At 41.6% G+C, this 22,062-nt stretch overlaps 1 protein-coding gene across 4 annotated transcripts in view; it reads left to right on the top strand.

Moving 5' to 3' along the window:
- Positions 1-22,062, top strand: part of rims2a (regulating synaptic membrane exocytosis 2a) — a gene marked incomplete at both ends in the record, with an annotated part of 150,446 nt that overhangs the window by 20,640 nt on the left and 107,744 nt on the right. For 3 of the 4 annotated variants that reach the window (XM_080500296.1, XM_080500293.1, XM_080500294.1), the window contains 3 exons: positions 3,356-3,388; positions 4,337-4,429; positions 9,523-9,733. In XM_080500296.1, the coding sequence (XP_080356422.1) occupies positions 3,356-3,388; positions 4,337-4,429; positions 9,523-9,733 (337 nt within the window). The remainder of the gene's footprint in view (positions 1-3,355; positions 3,389-4,336; positions 4,430-9,522; positions 9,734-22,062) is intronic. The other variant, XM_080500295.1, reaches the window with a different exon arrangement.

The raw sequence follows: 22,062 nt of genomic DNA, 5'->3' as shown, positions 1-22,062 counted from the left end.
CACTCATGCATGCATAGACAGATACACACACATAACACACACACACACATACACACACACACTCTGCCCGGCAGCCGTCCAGGCAGGCAGGCAGGCAAGCAGGCAGCAGGCTCCATCAGATAAATATGAGGCTTGTAATGCGACCACAGAGACGGGGCTGATGGGATCAATAAAGAACGGCGCTGCAGGTCATCGGGAGAACACAGCGAGAGGATAAATATGGACTGGCTCATCGGAAAACAGAGCAGCGAGACTGATGGGTACATAGGACTATATCTTCTCTCGTGTGTTCTCTCAGGCAGACTTCTTGAGCTGCCCTCTTCCCGAGGTAGACTGTGGGCAGGCTTCACTGCCGTGTTCTGACGCGTCGTGCGGGATGTTGAGGACCGTACCGCCGGACATGTTGGATGGCAGTACAATGGATGTTGGTTTTTGAAGAGCGTGTCTTGAGCTTTCTGATAGATCTCGTCACTTAACTGTTTTTGGCTTCATCGTTGGATAAAAGTTGTAAGGGTGTGGCCTTGTCCAAGCTAGATATGTTTAATTGGTCTTCATGTTGATTTTTAAATTCATTTCATTGTTTGTTTTTTTTTGCATCGTTGTTTGAAATGTAAGGTAAACATAGCTGAAAAAGTAAAAAAGATGTAATGACATCAACACAGGAACATTTAGTCTTAACCTGACTTCACGGCAAAATATAAATGTATTTATAGGTGCATTTACTGTGGAATTACTATTTATTCATTCCAAGTATGAAAAATCAGGATGATTCAATCTTTCTTTTTAAGTGAATATGTTAGACTGTCATTATAAATGACAGTACATAACACAAATTGGATACCTTTAAATAACTGTGTCAAACAATATTCATCACTGCAATGACACATGTGGGAAGTTTTAATATTATACACTGTGAAAAGCAGTCCGCGGAGCACTTTTGATGCAATTTCAATGTCAAAAATGTGAATTTAGTAGCATGTGAAGGCCATAGAAATCATCCCAACTGTCGCCTGAGACACACAGATTAAATTGGATGGCAGAGCTTATGCATGTATTGGTTGATGGAAAAATCTGACCTGCTCATATTAGTTTATGCTTCAGGCAATAACTAATATCAAGCAAAAATGTAACTGACACGTTTTGTCTCGCACAGCTATAAAAAGCTGTCAACAGCTGGCGATGCGCTCAGAATCAGTGCCGATCAGGTGTGCGGTGCGCTGGCGTGTGAGTCAGAGCTGCAACCTGCGTCTGTTTTGTTTCAAGTGAAATTTGTTCTTAAACCAGGAACAAGTGGCTGATTTGAGCAGCAGATGAAAAGCCCTTATTCTGTTGTTCTGTGATAGAGGTGTGTAGGTGGCGAATGGCGAGGCTTTGCATGGCGTGTGGTGTTGCAAACAACAGGCGTAATTCACTGTTTTCAGGTTCTCTGCTCCTTTTTTGGACACTAAGAGAGATGGTTGTATGTGACGCAACATGTTGCAGAAAGGCAAATGAATGATTTATGCTTTTGGAGATTTATAGAAAGGAGCTCAATTCCTACACACATCCTCGTCGTATTTTAAATTAATAACATACCAGCTGCTGTATTTCTCCTCTCAATGCCAAGCACTATTTTGAAAACGAGCGAGAATACCATTAAGTAGAATGACAAAGAGAACTTTGAATCTAACGATTATTAAGATTTCTATCGCAATGTCAGCAAATATATGAAATATGTCCCTATAAAAACAAATAAGTGGCGAGTCAAAGTTTAACGATTACAGAACACTGTATAATGTGGAAAACATTCAGGAATCTCACAGTCATTATGGGTTAAATTCTATGGGAGTGGTTCATCCTCACACTCTTTGAAAACTCAACAGAGGCAACAATTAATCAGCAACTGAAACATGGTTGCAATTAATGTGAAATATAGTAATGCTAATAAGTGGATGTCAACTTTTGCCTTATGCAACAATATTTTTGTTAGCAGTTATAATATTTGCAACACACCGATAGTAGTGCTTAACGGGCAGTCAGCCGGGCAGAGGTCACCATAAAGGCTATGAGAAGTTGAACAACCTCAGGAATCATCTATTTAATTTGTTGTGATGAGATGCTGTCTGTTGTGTCCTCCAAATTAAAAAAAAAAAATCTTTGTGTCTTGGGTTTAGGCTATTTGAGACGTCTTATACACGTTTCATCTCCCTTCAGGAAGAGCAAAAATCATTTTGATTTGCAAACATGAAACAGTGAAATGAAACAGTGAGTATTAATAACAAAGGAAGATACATTCTGGGACACATTTTGCCTCATGTAGGAAGGTGCAAGGATTCAGTTTAGTGCAGTGAAATCCATGAAGTAATTAGACATTTAAAAAAAACAAAACCACTTACAATAATGACACCGAAACATTGCCATTGCAGTGAGACGTGAATTACAATAAAATAATACATGTTAGTGCATAATTACCAGCGTATCAGTTATTCCAGTTTCAGAGTATATCTTAAGACTCAACCATGTATTTTAAATTAATAGGATCTGATTTGAAGAGTTGTGATATTTATTGCTCGTGAATCCTGACAAAAAACAAAAGGCTCCTTGCTTCAGCCATTTAAAACTTCTCCCTGAAGATACACTGGCATTAAGTTGTTACAAGTGAAATTTTAATATCTGATATCTTAAACTATTCAGAATCCCAGCATTCAACCAGCAATTACTACTGGGAGTGAGACAAAGCGTGTGTGGTGTGAGAGTTGAGTGGCTGGGGGGGAGATGAGGAGAGGATCGCCCTCCCACACTTTGGAAACTCAGTGTGAATTAAAAAAAAACACACAAAAAACAAATTGATGCCATTCACCAGAGTCTGAAATCTGAAAGCCATTCCACTGGACTGCTCTGTTTCTTAGTGATCCTGGTGAAGATTTGTCTGTGCTCCTCAGCTGAATGGTTAATTATGGCTTTTTCTGAGAAAAGCTCCTTCTTGTAGACGTGGACTTGCATTAGGATGCAGCCTCTTGGTGTTGCATGCTAAACTTCAAACCTTGCAGGGGGGGGGGGGGGCGGGGGGTTACCTACATGAAGCTGTCATTTTTATGTTTTATTTAAAGCGATCATACTTATCTCATCCCTCAAGTTAACCCTCACTGCTAATTTTGTTTTGTTTTTTGCCTTGCTGTCTTTATCTTTATTACACTGTCATTTCCATCATTTGTATTATTCTGAGTATTAATGTTAACATTTATTTAATGTTGTACGCACCATTGTTAGTTTTTTTGTGTCTCTTAGGTTTGTTTGTTTTTTTTCTTCCATCTCTTTATGTTCTGTATGCACTGAGTTGTGCACATTTTTTTTTTTTTTTTTGAATGTTTTATAGGATCAAAGAAGAACCAAAGCCTCAGCCGGCACAGTAAGTAAAACTGCATTACCCAGAGTGCTCCAGGCTTTGACACTTCTTCCTGTTAGTTGGTGCTGTGTGCTTCATGTGGCTTTCTCCTCTTTGTCATGAGGGGGGGGATAAAAAGAAAAAAAAAAAAAAAAAGAAAATGTCATTGATGTAATGGAGGGCTATTTATAGAGCTTCATTAATGCACTTTACAACAGTTTTCTCCTGTATTTTACAGGCTAGGAACACTGAATGACGAGATTGTTGAAATCTTTGCCGACTTCCATGACATCAATGACCACAAGCTTTTCCTTTCTACAAGCTTCTTTTTAAAGCCAGGCCCTCAGACCCCCTTTTGCTCCTTGTCCCTGGTTTCCAACTGGCTGCCCATCTCCATCCCCGTGTGTCATCTGCACTCTGATTGGCTTGTGCAGCCTCGTAGTTTGACTCCAAGTGTGGGCGAGATGCACCTGTCCTGCTTCACTGTACTGTAGCTGCATTTTGATTGACTCTACCTGTAGGACTAACCGGTGTGACAACCTGACCCCCTTTTTACTGCTCCAACAAGTCAATACACTTCTGTTCCCCTCTGCTGAGCATTTAATGCAGCTCTCATTTCCATTGGCTGCAGAGCTTTCCTGCTTTTCTCTCTCTCTCTCTCTCTCTCCCCCTCCCTCTTCTTCAGATTTGTCTGTATCATCTCCCCGTCCTCTTCAATCTTTCTCCTTATATTTCTGACACTGTGTCTGGTTGTCAGTGTTCCACTAATCGCCGCTCTGCCCATGTCCCGGCCTTTTCCCTCTCTCTATCGCTCTCTCGTTCTGGTTCTAGTGAATGTCCCCGCTATTGTTCACCACTCTAGAAACTGACCTGATTCCTAAAAAAAAAAAAAAAACCTTTCCAGGACAGATTGTTATTCTTCCCTTGATGACTCATTGCGATGTTCCAGTCACACTTTGCTTATTTGAACAGGTGGTTTCCCTTTAGTGGGATCACTGAGCTGGTAAATAATGTTCTTCAGCCCCAGCAAAAGTCCCAAAATGACAAGGAGCCAGAGCCAGACCCGTAAGTAACAGCACAGATCCCTCTCCGACCTCCTCCCGGCAGACACGTGCACACACACATAATATGACGGAAGACGTTTGTTTGACCCTAGTTTGTTATGTGCTTGTATATAAACACTACGGAATGAGGTGAGACTTACTCTGACATCACATTAGAGGAGAGTCACTGTGGATTTCACTTTTACTATTGACAACACGTGTGGGGCAAAACAAGATATTCCTAATGCATCAAGCGACTGAGCACAATTGAGCTCTGATTAAAGCAGCCGCACAGATAATAATGTGTCACAACTCAACCGAACCTTATACAACCAGGTGTCTATGTAAATTGTCATTCGTCCATTCGGGAGACTTGAGACTCAGGTCAACTGGACTTGGTCATATGTCTTGGACGGTGTTTCAACCCGAATGAATTAATCTGTTCATGCTGTTCACTACACTAGGCTGGCTGGTCTAAAGCAGACATCATGTTAGAATTCGTGGATTTCTGGTCGGGTTACTGTCACAGCATCAGTAATAAGATTGTTATCAATATTTCAACAGGTCAGTAAGCCATAAGATATGGCAGCGAGTCCCAGAGCCTCAAAACATGCGTGCACAAGTGGAACACGTCCACGGATAGTGATAATAAAGAGCCTCCTGTTTTAACCTCATAAACATGTCCATATCACTTTCACGTAAAAGATTATTCAGTGCAAAAACAGACAGTCAACAGGAATTTCCTCGACTCGAGGGTATCAGCGAAAAGCAGAATCAACAATCCTGCTAATCTGTGTGTCAAGTCAAAGTCAGGTATTTCCTGTTTCTAATGTTGTAGAGCAGTGGTTCACAACTTCTTTTGGGGGGGATATTTCCCCTGATTGCTTCTAAAAAAATGGCAAGGGAACACCCTCTCCGATCACTGATTTGCCAAAAAATATTACAGTGAATCTGCTGGCGGACAGAAACTCTCACCAACATATTAACGCAGGAGCCTTCAAATAAAAATAAAGCAATGGGTAGTTTCCCATGTCTGCTCTAGATTTTAAGAGTGTCTGTTCTGGTTTCCTTTGACTGTTGCTAATTTAATTTTAATGTCCGCAAAGCAGGAAAGGCCTGCTTCGTGATGAAAATACAGAAAACAATAACACCAGAAACTAGATTTTTCATCTGTTTGCACTCTTTTCTGCAGATGTTATTGCTGACTTGACTGTTAAGATAAATAAACCCGAATAACCACTCGGAACATAACACACTAAATGCAAAACAGCCAGACAAATCTGGCTAAAAACTAATGCAAAGAGTTCTCTTAAGCTGTTTGGGACTGAACCAGAGCAGAGGGAGGGAACTAATTGACAAAAGTAGATCTAATTTTTTGAATCCAACAGTTTCCTTGCTGGTCTATTAGTGTATGCGTGTCTATGCATGCTGGTCGAAGCCGGTCCAGTGTTGGTTTGCCCCACCATTAGAAAAACTAAATATGAGTCGGAGGAAAGGGAGAGGAAGATTGTCTGCATGTAGCCTGTTTTATAGTGTGATATAGTCGGAATTCGAAATGACATTACGCAGTTTGAGATGTTGAGGTGTCCAGTGCTGACCTTACGGTGTGAACATATTAAAGACTGCAGAGGGGTTAAAATTCAGCTCAGACGCTCTGTGACGGAGGAGAAATCCAGAGGCTCGTCTGGCGCTTGCGGTCGAGCCGCGCCGTTGATATGTTGAGTCTGTCATATGTCCAAGAGAGCGGCTCGAGTTACGTGCCGTGTGTAGCCGCTCTGGTGTGGCCCAGAGGTAAGAGAGCTCCGATACGCTAGCATGAGACGGGACAATGAGCAGCGTATGATTACTCGTCAGCAGCGTCACCTACATCTGACCGTGTTTGACAGAATAAGCAAACCCCGTGGAGGTGGGGGCTGCGTACCAGCTGCCTGCTGCCACGTGAATCCCCCCCTGTAACCCCCCCCCCCCCCCCGGTTTATTCAGTTCCCTTCATCATGCTTTATTCAGTGACGCTTTTAATGTATTTACCCCTTCTTGTTACCCGTCACGTCATTTGCAAGGCCTTCATTGACTCATCCGTCTCTGTTCAGAATGAATGTATTTAATGGCGATAAAACATTCATGTGGCAGTTTTGAAATAGGTTCATAAAATCAATTTGCCTAGAAGTTAGTGTTCTTTGGTAGCGATGGTCTGATATAGACGAGTTCATTTTGGAAGCGACCTCACGATCTTTAGTGGGATAAGATGTTTTTGTAAATCTAAGGAGAGATTAAGTGAGAATAAAGCACGATTGTCTGCAGTTCTCCTCTTCAGGGGAGGCAGTGGCTTTACCTCTCATATCATTTACTCCATCAGTGTTATCAGGCCCTCTGTCAGAAAATGAGATTTTGTGGGATCTGTTAAACAAGGCGACATGCTAATCTCTGCTTGGTAAACACACAAAGGCTGTGACACAATTAGCCCTTTAATCCTTCATCTGATGTCGGCGTTGCACGGAGCCTCGACTATGCGACCGTCCAGCGGGGTTACAGGTCTCGAGGTGGCACGCGTGGCGGTTACATTTGGGCTCCAAAGGCCTGGTTGCGGGCAAAGGAAGCGAGTTTATCTCAAACGCAGAGCTGTGTGTGGTAAAAGGATAGCGCTGCTCAATAATTCACAAGTGCTAATGAATGTTGCAGGGGATATGTGGGGCGAAACCAATTCTAATCGCCATATTATGAAGTCAGCCCAGTGTTTAGTTTCCAAGGAGACGCTCAATTGACATGTGTCATACAAAATGCATGTGAAGAGTCCACACTGGTTTTTTTTTTTTTTTTCAGTAGCCTCTCAGGGCTTGTTAGGAGTTAAGGGGCTACTGTACAAGATCAGGTGTTGTGTGTCGGTAGGAGGCCATCTATAGGGCGAAAACGGTAACACAATAGACTGACACAAGATTCCTGGAAGGTGGACTTTACTGTGCCGTGCCACCAACCATTACCTGTGGCTGAAATGACAAAGGAATATTAATTGTGTGTGCTGGTAAGGCGGTTCTCTAACGGTATGGCTCCGGAGTGTTCTCAGTCTCACCTTACAAGTGTCCTGATATAGAAACACAGGTGCAAATGATTCATTAAACGCAGGGGAACCTGAGAAAGTGGAATTAAGTGTTGTTCTTAAACTTGCAAAGCAAATTTGATACCCCCCCCTCCCCGTGTTTCAGAAGAGGTGTGGTACCGAAGGAGGAGCTCAGCTTTGAAACGTCTGAGGTCATGGTGTCCGCTTTTCCTTTCAATATTTCACACAGCTGAGGCTATTTCACTTAGTCAGCTGAGAGCAGAGGCGTGTTGTGGAAGTGTGATTTAGAGAAAGAAGAAGAATGAAAAAAAAAAACCCAAAGTCATAATTCAGGCACTGATTCAGGCAACAAGGCTGCCGTCAGCCTCCACTGCCATGAATGTGCATTTATCTGCCTGTTGGTCTGAAAAAAAAAAGATCAATACTGGGTTTGAGAATATATCATTAAGTAACATCCTCATACAGATAATCTGTTACAGCCTAATCTCAATAGTGAAGTTTCAATTTTAAAATCATCTCAAGATTCTCAGTTTTAGAATCAAATGAGTAGGTGGGGTGTTTCGTCCCTGCTTTTGCCTGCAGGCAGCTGGAATCTGCTCGAGCCGCTGGGACCCTGGGTTGGATGAAGTGACATAGAGGTTGGAGGGTTGGAGTTTGCATGCTCTTCCTGTGTGATTGTGGGTTTTCCTTCAGGTACTCTGGTTGCCTCCCTCAGTAAAAAGACCTCAAAGATGTCGTTATCCTGTGATGGACTGGTGACATGTACAGGTTGTACCCTGTACTGAACTCATCCAGAGTCATTTGGAATCTGCTCCAGCACCACATGGCTAGAAAATGTAGGGAAACAAGGTTTTAATGTATTTTAGTATTTAGTCCATGTTGCGTTTGAGAGTTTTGTGGTAGAAGGTTCCAGTATCCACAGCACTGTGGTTGAATGATGGGACTATTAAGACGTCTGCTAATGAAGATCAGGGCGAGCCGATATGGTCTGTATCGCTGTAATGGATGAGGTTGGAGAGTAAACCTGAGGAGCTTTGAATTTTAGATTGAATTACGTTATTACAGACATACTAAATGAGACGGTACGCAAATAGCGATTGACAAGTAAATGTGCATCTTCATTAAATCAGATGCTATAAGCTCTAAGTATGCGATGAACTCATCACATCAGGTTGCTTAAATTGCTACCTTACTCAACTTGTGAAGTCGACCTCCAAACGAGTCACGAGACCAAATGCATCAATGCTAACCATGCGCTGAAATGTAAGTTAATGACAGATTAGCACGTGCTGCTAATCGATAACAAGAAGTACAGTCACTGTTCACATTGAGTGGTGATATTTAATGTCTGTCTCTTCTGCACTGAGAGGTTTGCAGTCTTATCAATAAAAAAACCCAATAAGTCTTGTGATATTTATTCCGACAAACAATAATAATGTGACTTTCATGAACTCACTCAGTCAGTCAGTCACAAACGCTGCTGTTTATTGTTCTGTAGCCTTGATGCACATTGCACATGTACTGTGTTGTTTTTGTCACTTATTCATAAATGGAGGGATACAAACCCCAGGGGTGTTTTTGGAGTATTGAAAGGGGTGCATGAGAGCTGTCGCGTACAATTTCTAAAATCACTCCTGTTACTGTTTCTACAATATCATGCTGGCATTGCGCTTTGATAAAAGTTTGTGGATTTCAACATTTTAAATTCAACAAGGTGGCTTCCATATAAATCGGTCATAGAATTTCATTATTATGCAATTTTCTATCAGGTTTTTAATCACTTAGATTGTTTCGCACTGGTCAAACACTGTTTCTTTCTAAAAAAAAAAAAAAAATTATAAAATCCTGCTATGTTTAAACACAGACCCTGTTTTGTTATTTTATGTGCATTTGTTTGGTTTCAGAGTCACTCGGGTATACGAGTACTTTAAAACCAAACTTTGGCATGCATTGTGAATAACTCACTTATTACTGTGCCATGTCTTGCAATTGTCCCTGTCTAAATACATTTATTTTGCACTTTTCTAATTTTTCCCCCCCCCCTTTACTCTCATTTGCAGGAAGTTGCACCAGCAGTTTGAGTCGTACAAGGACCAGGTTAAGAAGATGGGTGACGAGACGAAGCAGGCTCAGGACCAGAAGAGCGAAGCCCCAATCTGTGGGATATGCCACAAAACCAAGTTTGCCGATGGCTGTGGCCACCTCTGTTCATATTGCCAAACGAAATTCTGTGCTCGGTGCGGAGGACGAGTGTCTCTGCGGTCAAATAAGGTAACAGGAGCTCACATGCTCGGCACAATCCATTTATAAGGACACACACACACACACACACACACACACACACACACACACACACACACACACACACACACACACACGATGATGCCCCACCCTCAGGCGAATGTCTCCCTACGCTACAATTTGAAATCCAAGGTTATGAAACGTTGCAGTGAAATCATAATCTGGGAATTGAGCCAACAGTGTCTCTAATGGCAACTAATGTTTTTCAGATTATCAACATGCACTCCACTCTGAGAGTCGGTGCTGGCCTTTGTTCTAATTCTCTTCTCCCTGATATGTTGATTCACAGATGCAGTTCTAGTTTTTTCCCCCCCTTCATGATTACTGTAACTTACAGTTGTTCTGTTTCACCACTGGAGGGAACTGTTCCTCTTTTTCTCTTCCCCACAAAGGAACCTGATTTCTGTTTTTGTATAATGTGGCACTCCGGTGCCTAAGTAACCGCGGTAAAATCCTCCCCACAGAATAAGCCAAAGCTTTTAGTATTAGACTGCTTAAATTTTGAGTCATGAGCATGAGTGTTTTTATTTGATGCTGTCCAATCCTTTGCTGTTGGAGTATGTGATGGTGCTTCCAGGACCTACTAATGCCACTCACCATCTCTCTCTCTCTCTTCCTCTTTCCTACTGTTCCCCCCCCCTCCTCACCCCATCTGTCTCCCCAAATTTTTTTCTCTCTCTCTCTTTCTTTCTGGTGCATTCCTGCACTCATGGAATTGCAACAGGAGGACAAAGTGGTTAGCAAATCCTTTTCTGGGTTTTTTTTCCTGGGGACTGTGTCTGAACATTGTTCATAACTTGCAGTGATATGCTTATATTCACACATCCAACAGCCAATAATGACACCAATCCAACAAGAAAAGTTTATCTTCATGTTATCCGTGAGTCCATCATGTTGTTCTGGATTAAAGAATAAATAAACAATGAATACATAAAATAACTGAAAATGAACTTTAAAAAGCATCAACAACAAAATGAGTTGTGTAGTAAAGTGTGTTTGCAGAAGCAGCACTTTGACTATGAAAACTTCTCCCATATATAATGTTACAGTGATGGTAATTAATTTTGAACCAATCCTAATAATCACTCCCTATTATATAACCGCATGTTTAAGTCACTTTAAGAGAAAAACTCCAACTTCAGACAGCTGCGGACACTATTTGGATGCGTTTGCATTTCATGTCAGTGTAATAGATTTGTTTACGCGTGTGCACGGCACATTGCAGGCACGGACCCAGTTGGCAAGATAATGAGACTGGTGTCAAATTACAGGCGATGTTAGGTTGAAGAAGGCTCTTTGTGCAAGCCATCCTGGTGACGTAAAGTTGGCTTTTAAAGAGGGGGGACCTGAAAAGGGATTGCACAGCAGATGGACATATTTACTGCATATAAAGCCAATTAAAGGGGTTTTTTTGGGGGTGGTTTTCTCAAAAAGGTGCCACTGAAGTCCCAAAAGATCCAAAATACTTTAAAAGATTTAAAGTGGATGTAGAACATTTGTGTGGATGATATTGTGATGATACTATGCTGACTCTCACGGCAATGCATCTGTCTAGCAAATTAGAAATATAAAATCATTGTCGTTCATCTAAAGCCAGGTTCTGCAAACTTTATGGCCAAAAGAGCTGTTTTTGTCACTTTCCACAAAATCAATTTTAAGTCGAGCTGCAAAAACATGTTTACTTTTAAAATGAAGAAAACACAGGTTAAAAAGTTTCATGTATAGTTTTAATATAGCTACGTACAAAAATGTGCATTCGTGGCATATCAATTACAATTTAGAATGAGAAACATTTTATTACATTTTCAGCAGTTTACGGACCTGATTTTGCCGTTTCACCTATTGTTTGACATTTGAGCTTTCATCAGCTTTGGCTCTCTTTTAAGTAGTTGTGCATATTCCCCACCTTATTTTTGAGCTTTTTTAAAATTTCTTCTTTTTTTTTTTAAGTAATGTTTCCCCATTTATGGTGATTTTAACTCTTTTTCCCATTTTAATTCTTTTTCTTTTGACTGTTTTTAACCAACACTTAAGAGTCCTTTTGGGAAATGACTTGTGTGTAAATAAGCTACAACATTTTTTTTAATTTTTATTTATGTATAATTTTCTCAAAGCTTCAGGGAGCTGTGACAGAACGGCTAAAGAGCTGCAGGTTGTAGAGCCCTGATCTCACACCATACAAAAGAAGTAGCTGAAAAATCCAATTGTTGAGCCAGTGTTTATCACATGTAATCCCATACCCAGCCTGAGTGTTCCTCACCCCAGCTCTAACATGTTAGCTTGACATGTGATGTGGAATAGAACGATACAAATCAAAATGGGTAAAGCGACAATGATTGACTGCAGTATTGAATCCCCACCGGGACAATCTATAACAGTGTACCTAATTAAACAAATATAGCATCACAAAGACCTCTGGGTGAGTGCACCACAGAGACCATATTATTGTCACTGTCCATATATATTATTGACTCCTCGCAGTTGCCTACAGCTGAACCTGCTTGTATTTATGTGCTCTGCTGGACGGCTGTACAAAGTCAGCAGAAACTCCCGAGACAGACGTCCGTCCCTCCACTTTCCTCAATGCCAAGACCCCAGTTGTACAGAGCTCCATTGTTCCTCGGTGGATAATAGCTGGGAGATCGGTTACCGTGTTGTACAGATGGTGTTGAGTAATAACGGTGGCAGCAGGCTGGCGATGGACAGTAGGGGCATTCACGTCGCTTCGGATCCAGCGCCTGCTGTTTACCTGGTGATGCCCCCGGTCTCTTGGCATTCAGGGTCACTTCTCCATAAAGACCAGGCTCTCATGTTAAAACGGTGTCACTCCTGTATGACGGCAATCACTTTGTGGCATAAAGACAATTTCTAAACACGGCGCAGCGCACGGCTGCCATCTTGAGAGAGAGTTGCAGTAATAAACCAGAGATTCCAGCGCGCAGGAATATACGCGTCTCCATAGGCACTCCGCTATCTCACGGCTTGACAATGCTGCCATATTTAAATGTTTTTGCAGATACGCCTTTCAAAAGGGCGGAAAATTGCAAGGAAATTGCCTATGCACACGTTTGTCTCCAGCAGGGGAGCAGCGTAAGCAGGATGCAGAAGTTTAGATGACGGGGTCAGTCAGAGGGAGGGAAAGTCAGCATAGAAATGAGCTGGAGAGGTGATTCGGGCATGACTTGTGTTTTTATTGTTTTTTTATGGGAAATGCACAGCACTGGCGAACCCGCATGTCTTTGTGCATTGATTTAATGGCGTATTTAAGATAGAGTAAAGCATGATTGTGGTATTAATTACTGGTAGTTTTGTGTGCTCGTGTTTGGAAGCATAGATAGAAAGAGAGCCTAAATTATGCCTCTACAAACAAAGAGACCCAGTTTGGTTTTGCGCTCCGGCCTGTTAGTTTGTGTGTCAGTGAAAGAGGTGGCGATGGTGGTGAAATCTGCCCTTTTTCCATCCGTCTACTCTTTCCCTCTCTCACAGATGGTGACAGCAGTGGCGAGAGAGATCTTGTTCTGTGAAACACCATTGAATATTTACAAGTCTCTATGTCTGGGATGGCGCACAGGAATATGATATACTGAGGAGGGACTGAGAGTTATACAGCTGGTGAAGGAGTTTGGACGGTAAATTTGTGGGGTCCTGCTCAGGAACTCCATTTCGATGAACGTAAGATAAGATTTACATGGTGTCGTCACAACAATCAATGTATCTTATTGCAACAAGCTGCATAATAGAAATATCAATTTTGACACGAATCACTGTTCATTGATTTGATTGTTCTCTGATAGGGTCCAAGCAATCTGACAGTCGCACGATATAATTCTTTGATTATAGATAAAGTATGTTAGTGTTGTGAAATGTTAAGTTTTACTGTTTATGGCAGAGGACCTCTACTACACGACCTCCGCTGAGTCGTTTAAGTTTCTTAAAGCAACTCTTAAAGATATTGCATATACCTTTTGGACCATAAACATTTCTGCTGTAAAATATAATAACAGTATGTGTCTGCTTTCAATACCAGAAGGCTTTGGGGATGTCTTTTGAAAAGGTTTTGGGATCGAACTGCACCTTTGGAATCTTGTGATATTAGAAAATACCAAGCAAAGTCCTATCAAGTTTGCTTCTAAATGTTCTCTTGTTGGGGAAAAAACAAAACAAATCCTGACTTGTGTTCACATCAAATATGAACTACAGATTGTACATTATTTGTTTAGTAGTGAAATATATACATTAAATATCATGTGTAGGATTGCGCAACGCATTATGATTAAATGGAAGCTCTGTCCACTGACATGAGTGTTCAGTGTGTGGACACAGGCACAGTCAAGGTGGACAACAAAATATTCAAAGTAATGAACTATGTGGGAGAAAGATGCAGTGTCTCTTCTAAAGCATATAGCAAAATGAACTAACAAGACACTCAAAGCTGGCAGCATGAGAACATTACAATAACTTTGGTATTCATAATTTTTTTGTTCAAAACACAATGAGACAACAGAAACTACAGTTTTGATGCCATTGCCAATATACCTCGGTATTAATTTATGTATACCTCAGAAGTAATTACTCAGTACTACTTTGTAGCACATGATGGTGCAGTGAGTCATACTTGCACCTAATTGGTCTTCAGCACCATGAGAGAAATCAGCAGGTCCCCATGCCGGTAAGCGGAACAGTAAATCTGCTGACACCGTTAGCAATTACAAATTAACTACCTTAACTCTGAAAGCTGGAGCGTGGGTAGAGTGTAGACTGACCACCATTACTCATGCGTATGGAAGGTCCATCTATTCTTCCGTCTTCAGGAATTTCTTCATCCATGTTAGGATCTGAAGAGGTCACAGCAATTAATCTCAAGACGACACAAATCCAGCTGCCTTTACGCTTTCTTTTATTGGCTTTGCACATTTAAGTTTGATTTAGATAGCATCATTTCACTTGGAGATTCTGGTTTTAGTCCATATATATCTATACAAAATTAAGGGCTTGAAAACCTATGATATAGTTTTTTGCACGTCCATCTGTATTTACTTTAAATGATTGTGTGTCCAGAAAAATGCGTAACTTTTTTAAAATTCCCTGTGGGAAATTTCACTGTGTAGTATTGCCACAGTGTTCTCAAAGTTTCACCTGCAAGTAGACCCAAGGATGCATGTGTGTAGTATGAAAGAGATGCCAGGCATATTCTTATGTTAAACAAAAATAGTCAGTCTCCGGGACCTCATTTTGATGCTTGGATTGGTTTGAAAATACGTCCCCGTGGCCTTTTTTTAATCAGATGTAGTCACTGTACCTCACACTGTGTATTAAGCTTTATAATGGCTTGTGAGCTGCATGATGTTGTAGTACCGCTCTTGCCTCACATCAAGAATATTCTGGCTTTTAAAGCCTTTCCACATGGAGTTTGCGTGTTCTCTTTGTATTATGGCTTTTCTTATGGTGTAGTTGCCTCTGCACTTGGTGACTTAAATTTCCTGTACATGTGAAACGTGGGTGTGATTAAGATTCACCCACTCTCTGTATCCTGTCTCCACCAACGTTCGCTGCGTGTGGGTCCAGCCTCCTCATGACCTTATTTGGACAAAGTTTTATAGAAAATGGATGGAGGGAAGAGGTCAGAGATGATTTATCTTGTCCATTTGGCTGAATCCCACTTCCATCCATCCTCTATATCGCTTTATTGGGTTTAGAATTGTAGGGTTCGGAAGTCCATCCCAGCTGATGATGGTCAAAGTCAAGGCCCACCCCGGACCGGTCGCGACAGCACATCACAGGGCAAATGCTAAGAAACGGGAAACTGCACGCATTCATGAATACGGACACGTTCGAATTATACAACATGATATTGTGTGTGGAGTTTTTTTTCTTTCTTTTTTCTCCTGACTAATAAACTGCAACAAAGCCATGCAGTCCCTCACTCTGCTTATCTATGTCCGTCCCTAATTGTTCCCAATGGATGGAGTTGAGTACCTTCCATGGCAGCCGCCTTCATTGGTGTGTGAATTTGTGTGTGAATGGGAGAATGTCATTAACATTGTGAAGCGCTTTGGGACTGCTCAATCACTATATAGTAAGTGAATTTACCTTTTACCATTTTACCATACTCGTCTTTGGAAAACTGGGGTACCTGAACAATTAAGACTCAAACCAGGGAAAACGTCAGTGTGAGGCAAAGGTGCCAACCACATCACCGTCATATGACCTTGAATTACGCAGAGTTTTGGGTTTTGGGGGGGGGATTATGTTCGATACCATATAGATTCAGTATAAAGCAATGCTTCATGAATGAATTTCCTGGCCTGCTCGACTTCGCCTTTTTGTGACTCCGGGGTTGTCTGATCACACGAGGAGGAAAAATGCACGACGATGTGCTCGTGCTACATCTGTATTCCCTCCTTTTATTAAAGGCTCAGGGTGCCTCCACGGCACAAACTGAGTCACAGATGACAAAGCGTTCCCATTAACGCTGTAACACAGGGGAGGAAGCGGCGGCAGCGGCGCGCCTCTGACCCTCCATTGGACTGAAGGCAGCGGGGTTGGGACGCGGCGCATATGTAATGAGCTCTCCGCCGGTCCGCCGGAGCTCTGCCTCTCTTACCGATCAACTGACACACAAACACAGCGTGATTCGACGCGTTGTTCTCTCACCTCGGATGTTGTTTGGGTTTTTTTTTTATTTTGTTGTTGTTGTTTGCTCTCACTGACATTGAGTCCCGAGTATTTTTTTCCCCCCTTTTTGCGCACGGATTGGAGGAATTCAATGCCATAATCGAACATCCGTCATTTTGTCAATGATCGAGATTTTTCTTGCAGCATGTCGTCTCGTGTGTGTATAAATATTAGGTATCCACGATAGAGGTTTTTTTTTTTTGTTTGTTTGGGGTTTTTTTTTATTTGCTTTCCCGCCCCCCGCGGATCGGATGTGAACGCCGGCGTCCCCGTCGTAACCTTCACGGTGTTTTCGGCAGCTGCTTGCCCGGGCAGGCGAGCTTGTCGTCTGGGCTCGGAGCTGTCCGTGGTGCTGAAGGTCGGTGAGCTCCCTGCTTTCCGTTGCGGACCGCCGTCGCTTCGTCAGATCCCATCAAAGACGGCGATCTTTGCGCTCAGACACTGTGCGTCTCAACGAAACCACCATGGGTAAGCAGAGCGCAATGCATGGCGTTTTTTCACCTGCTATTTTGTAAAATATGTAGCGCGTTATTTAGACAAAAAAAAAAAAAAAACCCACTTGCCCATGCACATACAATGTCATGTCGTGTATTTTTTTTTCCTCCTTGTGTTGCATTTTAACTCGTTTTTTCAAATGTACCTGCAGCCGGTGTGCGCGCACCTCCGTCCAAAACCTTTTAATTGGGTCAGAGCGCAGCTGAAGGGAGTGCGGCTCTCTCTCAAACACACACACACACACACTTGCGCGCGCGCGCGCCAGCCATTTATTTTCTATCGGCTTTCCACAGTGTTTCCCTCCTCTTTCTCGTGTGCCTGAGCTTCAAACAAGGAACATAAATATTCATCAAGTCTATTATTATTGCTGGCTGGCACACTAAAATTAGAAGCTCATTAAAATGTAATTCACCACGTGCAGCCAGTGTTCGGGCATGTGAATGTAGGTACTCTCCTTTCGTTTTGATTGGCCACCTAATGAGTCACGCAAAAGAGGAAAAAAAAAATTCGTCTGGAGTTTTCATTTTTGAGAGTCTCCTCAAAAATCAAATTGCTGGAAGGATTTTCAAAAAAAAAAAAAAAAAAGGAAAGACACGTGTATGTATTGTTGGATTTAGAGGCCACAACAATTTTATCATCAATACCAGAATAGCCAACCTGTGACTGAGTACTTCTACTACAAGGATATATGGGAATAAAGGCAATTATTTCCATGAAAATTACATTATTTTCATTTAATGCTCTAACAAGAGAGTATACAATGGAATTTTTATTGAAATGTGTATCTAATGACATTCATGTTTGCATCAACTGAAATAATACATTTGGATATTGTTTCTTATTTTTTCTGCCTGACCTCTGGTTAATCACAGTTACCAGAGATGCCCTGGTACACCCATGGCAGTAATTTGTTCTTGTGAGTTGTAAATGTGGTCCATATTCATTTGTGTGTTCTTAAGATGGACTGGGTCCAGACTGGGATGTTCCCAGAAACTATCTACTCAACCAACAATGAGCCTTTTAATGAGCAATTCAGTTCACCTCAGTTCAGGGAAAGGAGAGAAACAGCAAGGCAATATGACACCAATGACAGTTCATTTACTGCCCCATCAATATTGCAGTCTGTGCCATCTCCATTTTTTTCTGTTTATTGTTGAACTTGATATGAGATTTTTCCCATTTTTTTTTATTACAGAACCAATTAGAGACACAGAAAAAAGACTGAAGGTGTTTTTCAGGTGGAAAAGGACGCTTTTCTCCACCCTGGATGTTGTTTCCCTTAAACTCTCAAAAATAAAATTATATGAACGTGAAAGGCGGCCTGCTAGAAATGAGGACAGCCACCACATTACAAATACAGTCAGGAATGAATGGATGTAAAAATGTCATTGATTTAATGCAACTTTGGAGCCTTATTTGAGGACAGTGAAATCTGCCTGGAAGGATACTGCTGATTCACTCTGAAGCCTGCGTTAAGTAATGCTGTAGTGCAGTTTAATGGCCACAAGAGAGAGCTCAGTGCTCTCTCTTCCTGCAAATGTAGCTGGTGTGTGAGTGGACGACTCCTTCAGGAAAGATTTGAATTGAGCTGGCAAAAAAAAAAAAAAAAAACACATCACATGTAAAGTACATTGCTGAAGGGTTTTCCTCTGTTACTCCGTTTCCTCACCACAAAATAAGGGTTTTCAAAACTGTTCTGGTACAGACTAGTGGTGGATGCATCATCTCAGAATAGATTTTTTTTTTTTAAATGTGTCCTTCACCAACATCCTTGGTTTTTGCTTTTGGAAATTCGCTAAGTCTCCAACCCCCTGTACCCCCCCCCCACCCCCGCGCTCCCTGAAAACACACTCCTGGTCTGAAGAGAAACTATTAGAAAGGAAATTATTTATTGATCCCATGGCACTCGGTGTTTGTTTCCTTGAATTCGGTGCCTCAGTAAACAGCCTATAGCACATTTAATAGAGTATATATCTTTCCGGTGTTGCGGCATGTGGTGGCACTGGGTTTTCAGCTTTCTATTTTTATCTGCAGGTTCAATGACTGTGAAATGTGCAAACACAGGGAGAAATGGCCGTGCCTAAGGGCCACAGCCCCCAGCCCTCAACACCCAGCCTGCGCTCAGTCGTGGAGAGTTAAGCCTGTGTGTGTGTGTGTGTGTGTGTGTGTGTGTGTGTGTGTGTGTGTGTGTGTGTGTGTGTGTGTGTGTGTGTGTGTGTGTGTGTGTGTGTGTGTGTGTGTGTGTGTGTGTGTGTGTGTGTGTGTGTGTGTGTGTGTGTGTGTGTGTGTGTGTGTGTGTGTGTGTGTGTGTGTGTGTGTGTGTGTGTGTGTGTGTGTGTGTGTGTGCGCGTGCGTGCGTGCGTGTGTGTATTGGTGAGGACCGAAACGTGACTGAACAGTAACCAGTTGGGACTTATGTCACTGTGGGGACAAATATTGAAGTTCCCATTAAGAAAGTAAAAACATTTTATGGAAGTATGTGTTTGTTGGATGCGGAATTGGTGTTGGTTCAGGTTCGGATTAGACTAATTCCAGCTACAGCTGTGTTTTGATAAAACATACAGGAAATTGATGCAAGCCAATGCAACGCCTCCATAAAGGCATAGAAATGTGTGTGCGTGTATATGCTTTTGAAGACCTTCGCACTGACTGGCTGCAGTGGAAGTGAACCTACCTCAGGCAGTTACAGCTGCTTGACCTGTGTGTGTGTGTGTGTGTGTGTGTGTGTGTGTGTGTGTGTGTGTGTGTGTGTGTGTGTGTGTGTGTGTGTGTGTGTGTGTGTGTGTGTGTGTGTGTGTGTGTGTGTGTGTGTGTGTGTGTGTGTGTGTGTGTGTGTGAGAGAGAGATTGTGCAATACATGCACTCTGTGGTCTGAAATCAGTGGGGGTTATCAGAGTTTACATGACAGTGTGACCCAAGTGGTCTCTCTCTCTCTCTCTCTCTCTCTCTCTCTCTGTCTCTCTCTCTCTCTCTCTCTCTCTGTCTCTCTCTCTCTGTCTCTCTCTCTCTGTCTCTCTCTCTCTCTCTCTCTCTCTCTCTCTCTCTCTCTCGACTGTCAGCAGCCTTATGCTGTGAGATATTGGTCAGTCTGAATAAACACTGGGGAAAAACAGTTGAATGAGTGAAACATGTTTCTGTGATTGTCACACAACTTGTTCTGGGGATAGAAAATTGGTAGTTTTTCTTATTCCCACCATTTGAGAAACACAGTTCTTGTACAGTCGTTTAAAACTACAATCAAGCGTCAATATTCACACATTGCCTACATCCAGTAGCTTAAGAATTAATCAAACCTTATAATTAATGTTCATGTGAATTTACTGTTAGGTCATGTCCACCTATAAAAACATTTGATTCATCTTGAGCTACTATCATGGTCACATACCTTTTTTTTGTACTTTTTCAGAATTTTGGATGTATTAAGATTAATTCAGCCCACCTTTGTCTCAAGTCCTTTGAAAATACCTATCTAATTCAATGAATAAACCTTCCTTTTCTTCCTTCTGACTCGGTTCCAAAGTGCAAATCAAATCCAAGTATTGATGTCTGTGGCTCAGTGTGCTTAATGTTTGCTGGACCCATGCAGGTTTTTGTTGGCCTGTGTTTTCTAGAATACTAATATGCTATTAAGTATTCACTGATGAGATAAAAGAACTTGACATGTGCAGTCCAAGGGCTGAGAAACACAGTTAATTATTATTGGCAGACTGTAGAGGTGCACAGCAACTGACTCCATGTTAATTGCAGTTTGGAGGGGTAAATATGTAGGTCACAGGCTGCAGCAGAGCGAAGGGCATATCTCCGCTATTAACTACCGGTAAAGCCCAATCTGTTTTATGAATAGAGACTCAACTCTGAAATGCTCCTTACTGTATGATTGTAAGTCTAGATGATGTTTGAAGATTCAATCCCATTTCTAAAAAGGCAAGCGTGTAAATGAAAATGCATACTGTATTCAGTAATCAGTGATTAGTGGTGGTATTGGTTAGACAGCAGAAACTGACGCTACACGTCCTTCATCGGTGAATCATGATTTTTTTTAAAGATTCCAAGAAGAAAAAATTCTCAAGATGGACTCTTGTATAACTGTAATTAGTGAAATGTAATTTCTCAAATGTAATTTCTCTTTGTGTGGAAAGTCAAAAACATTTTAAGAAGAAACTGAGACCAATTATTGTCGACATTTCAATGCATCTATGAAATCCTTGACTTTTGTTTTTGATATTTTAACTTCAGTATTGACACTTCAGATGTTTCATTTTTGATTTACAGTTTGATAATATCATGTTGTGGGTTCATGTTTTTTTTTTTATGTGATCCCATTGTATTGTTCTGATTCGACTTTAAACTGCCATTTTAACCTTGTAGCTTTAGTTAAGAATATATATATATATATATATATATATATATATATATGCCATTTTCCATGGACTGTATAATCAATTTTTTTGAAACTGGTTCGAGATTTAGGATAAATACAGCAGACCAATCAAAATTTGTTATTATTGAGGATTTTAGAATACAGCCAATTCCATTCAAAGATGCAGTTCGCATCTTTTGTCCGTGTGTGTGTGCGTGTGTGTGTGTGTGTGTGTGTGTGTGTGTGTGTGTGTGTGTGTGTGTCGCTTGCAGGTGTCGCCGGTGACGGGCAGGAGTTGGCTTGATTATCATGAACACTGTCCTCGGTGGCTCTGGGGTCTTGGCCAATGACTCATGGTTCACTGCGGAGTTCTCGCCATGACCCCAGTTAAATGAGGCAGTCATGGCCTCACTAGCTACATTCCTGTGGGACACATAAAGCACAATTTGTAGCCTCCCTGCTTCCTTTGTGTGTCAGCACAGTTATAGCCCATCTGTAACATTGATAGCTGGTCATAAATGCCTCATGTGTCAATATCACTACATGCTGCCTGCTGTGTGCAATGTTCTATTTTTGCACTGGGTTTGAAGTGTAACTGAGTAACTCTGCTTATTAGATCAAACTACCTAAGTAAAGGAGGCTATATTTTCCTTTTTTTTCATTCTGCAACATGAGTTGATGGATATTGAAAACCTAACTTTTATTCAGCTCCGACCTGCTGCTGGCATGTAGAATATTTAACAAGCGGCTAACTGCTAGCATGAGGCTG

The sequence above is a fragment of the Blennius ocellaris genome (assembly GCF_963422515.1).
Source record: "Blennius ocellaris genome assembly, chromosome: 8".
Taxonomy (NCBI): Eukaryota; Metazoa; Chordata; class Actinopteri; order Blenniiformes; family Blenniidae; genus Blennius; species Blennius ocellaris.
The sequence above is the reverse complement of the archived record's forward strand: the minus strand, read 5'-3'. Positions and strand labels throughout refer to the sequence as shown.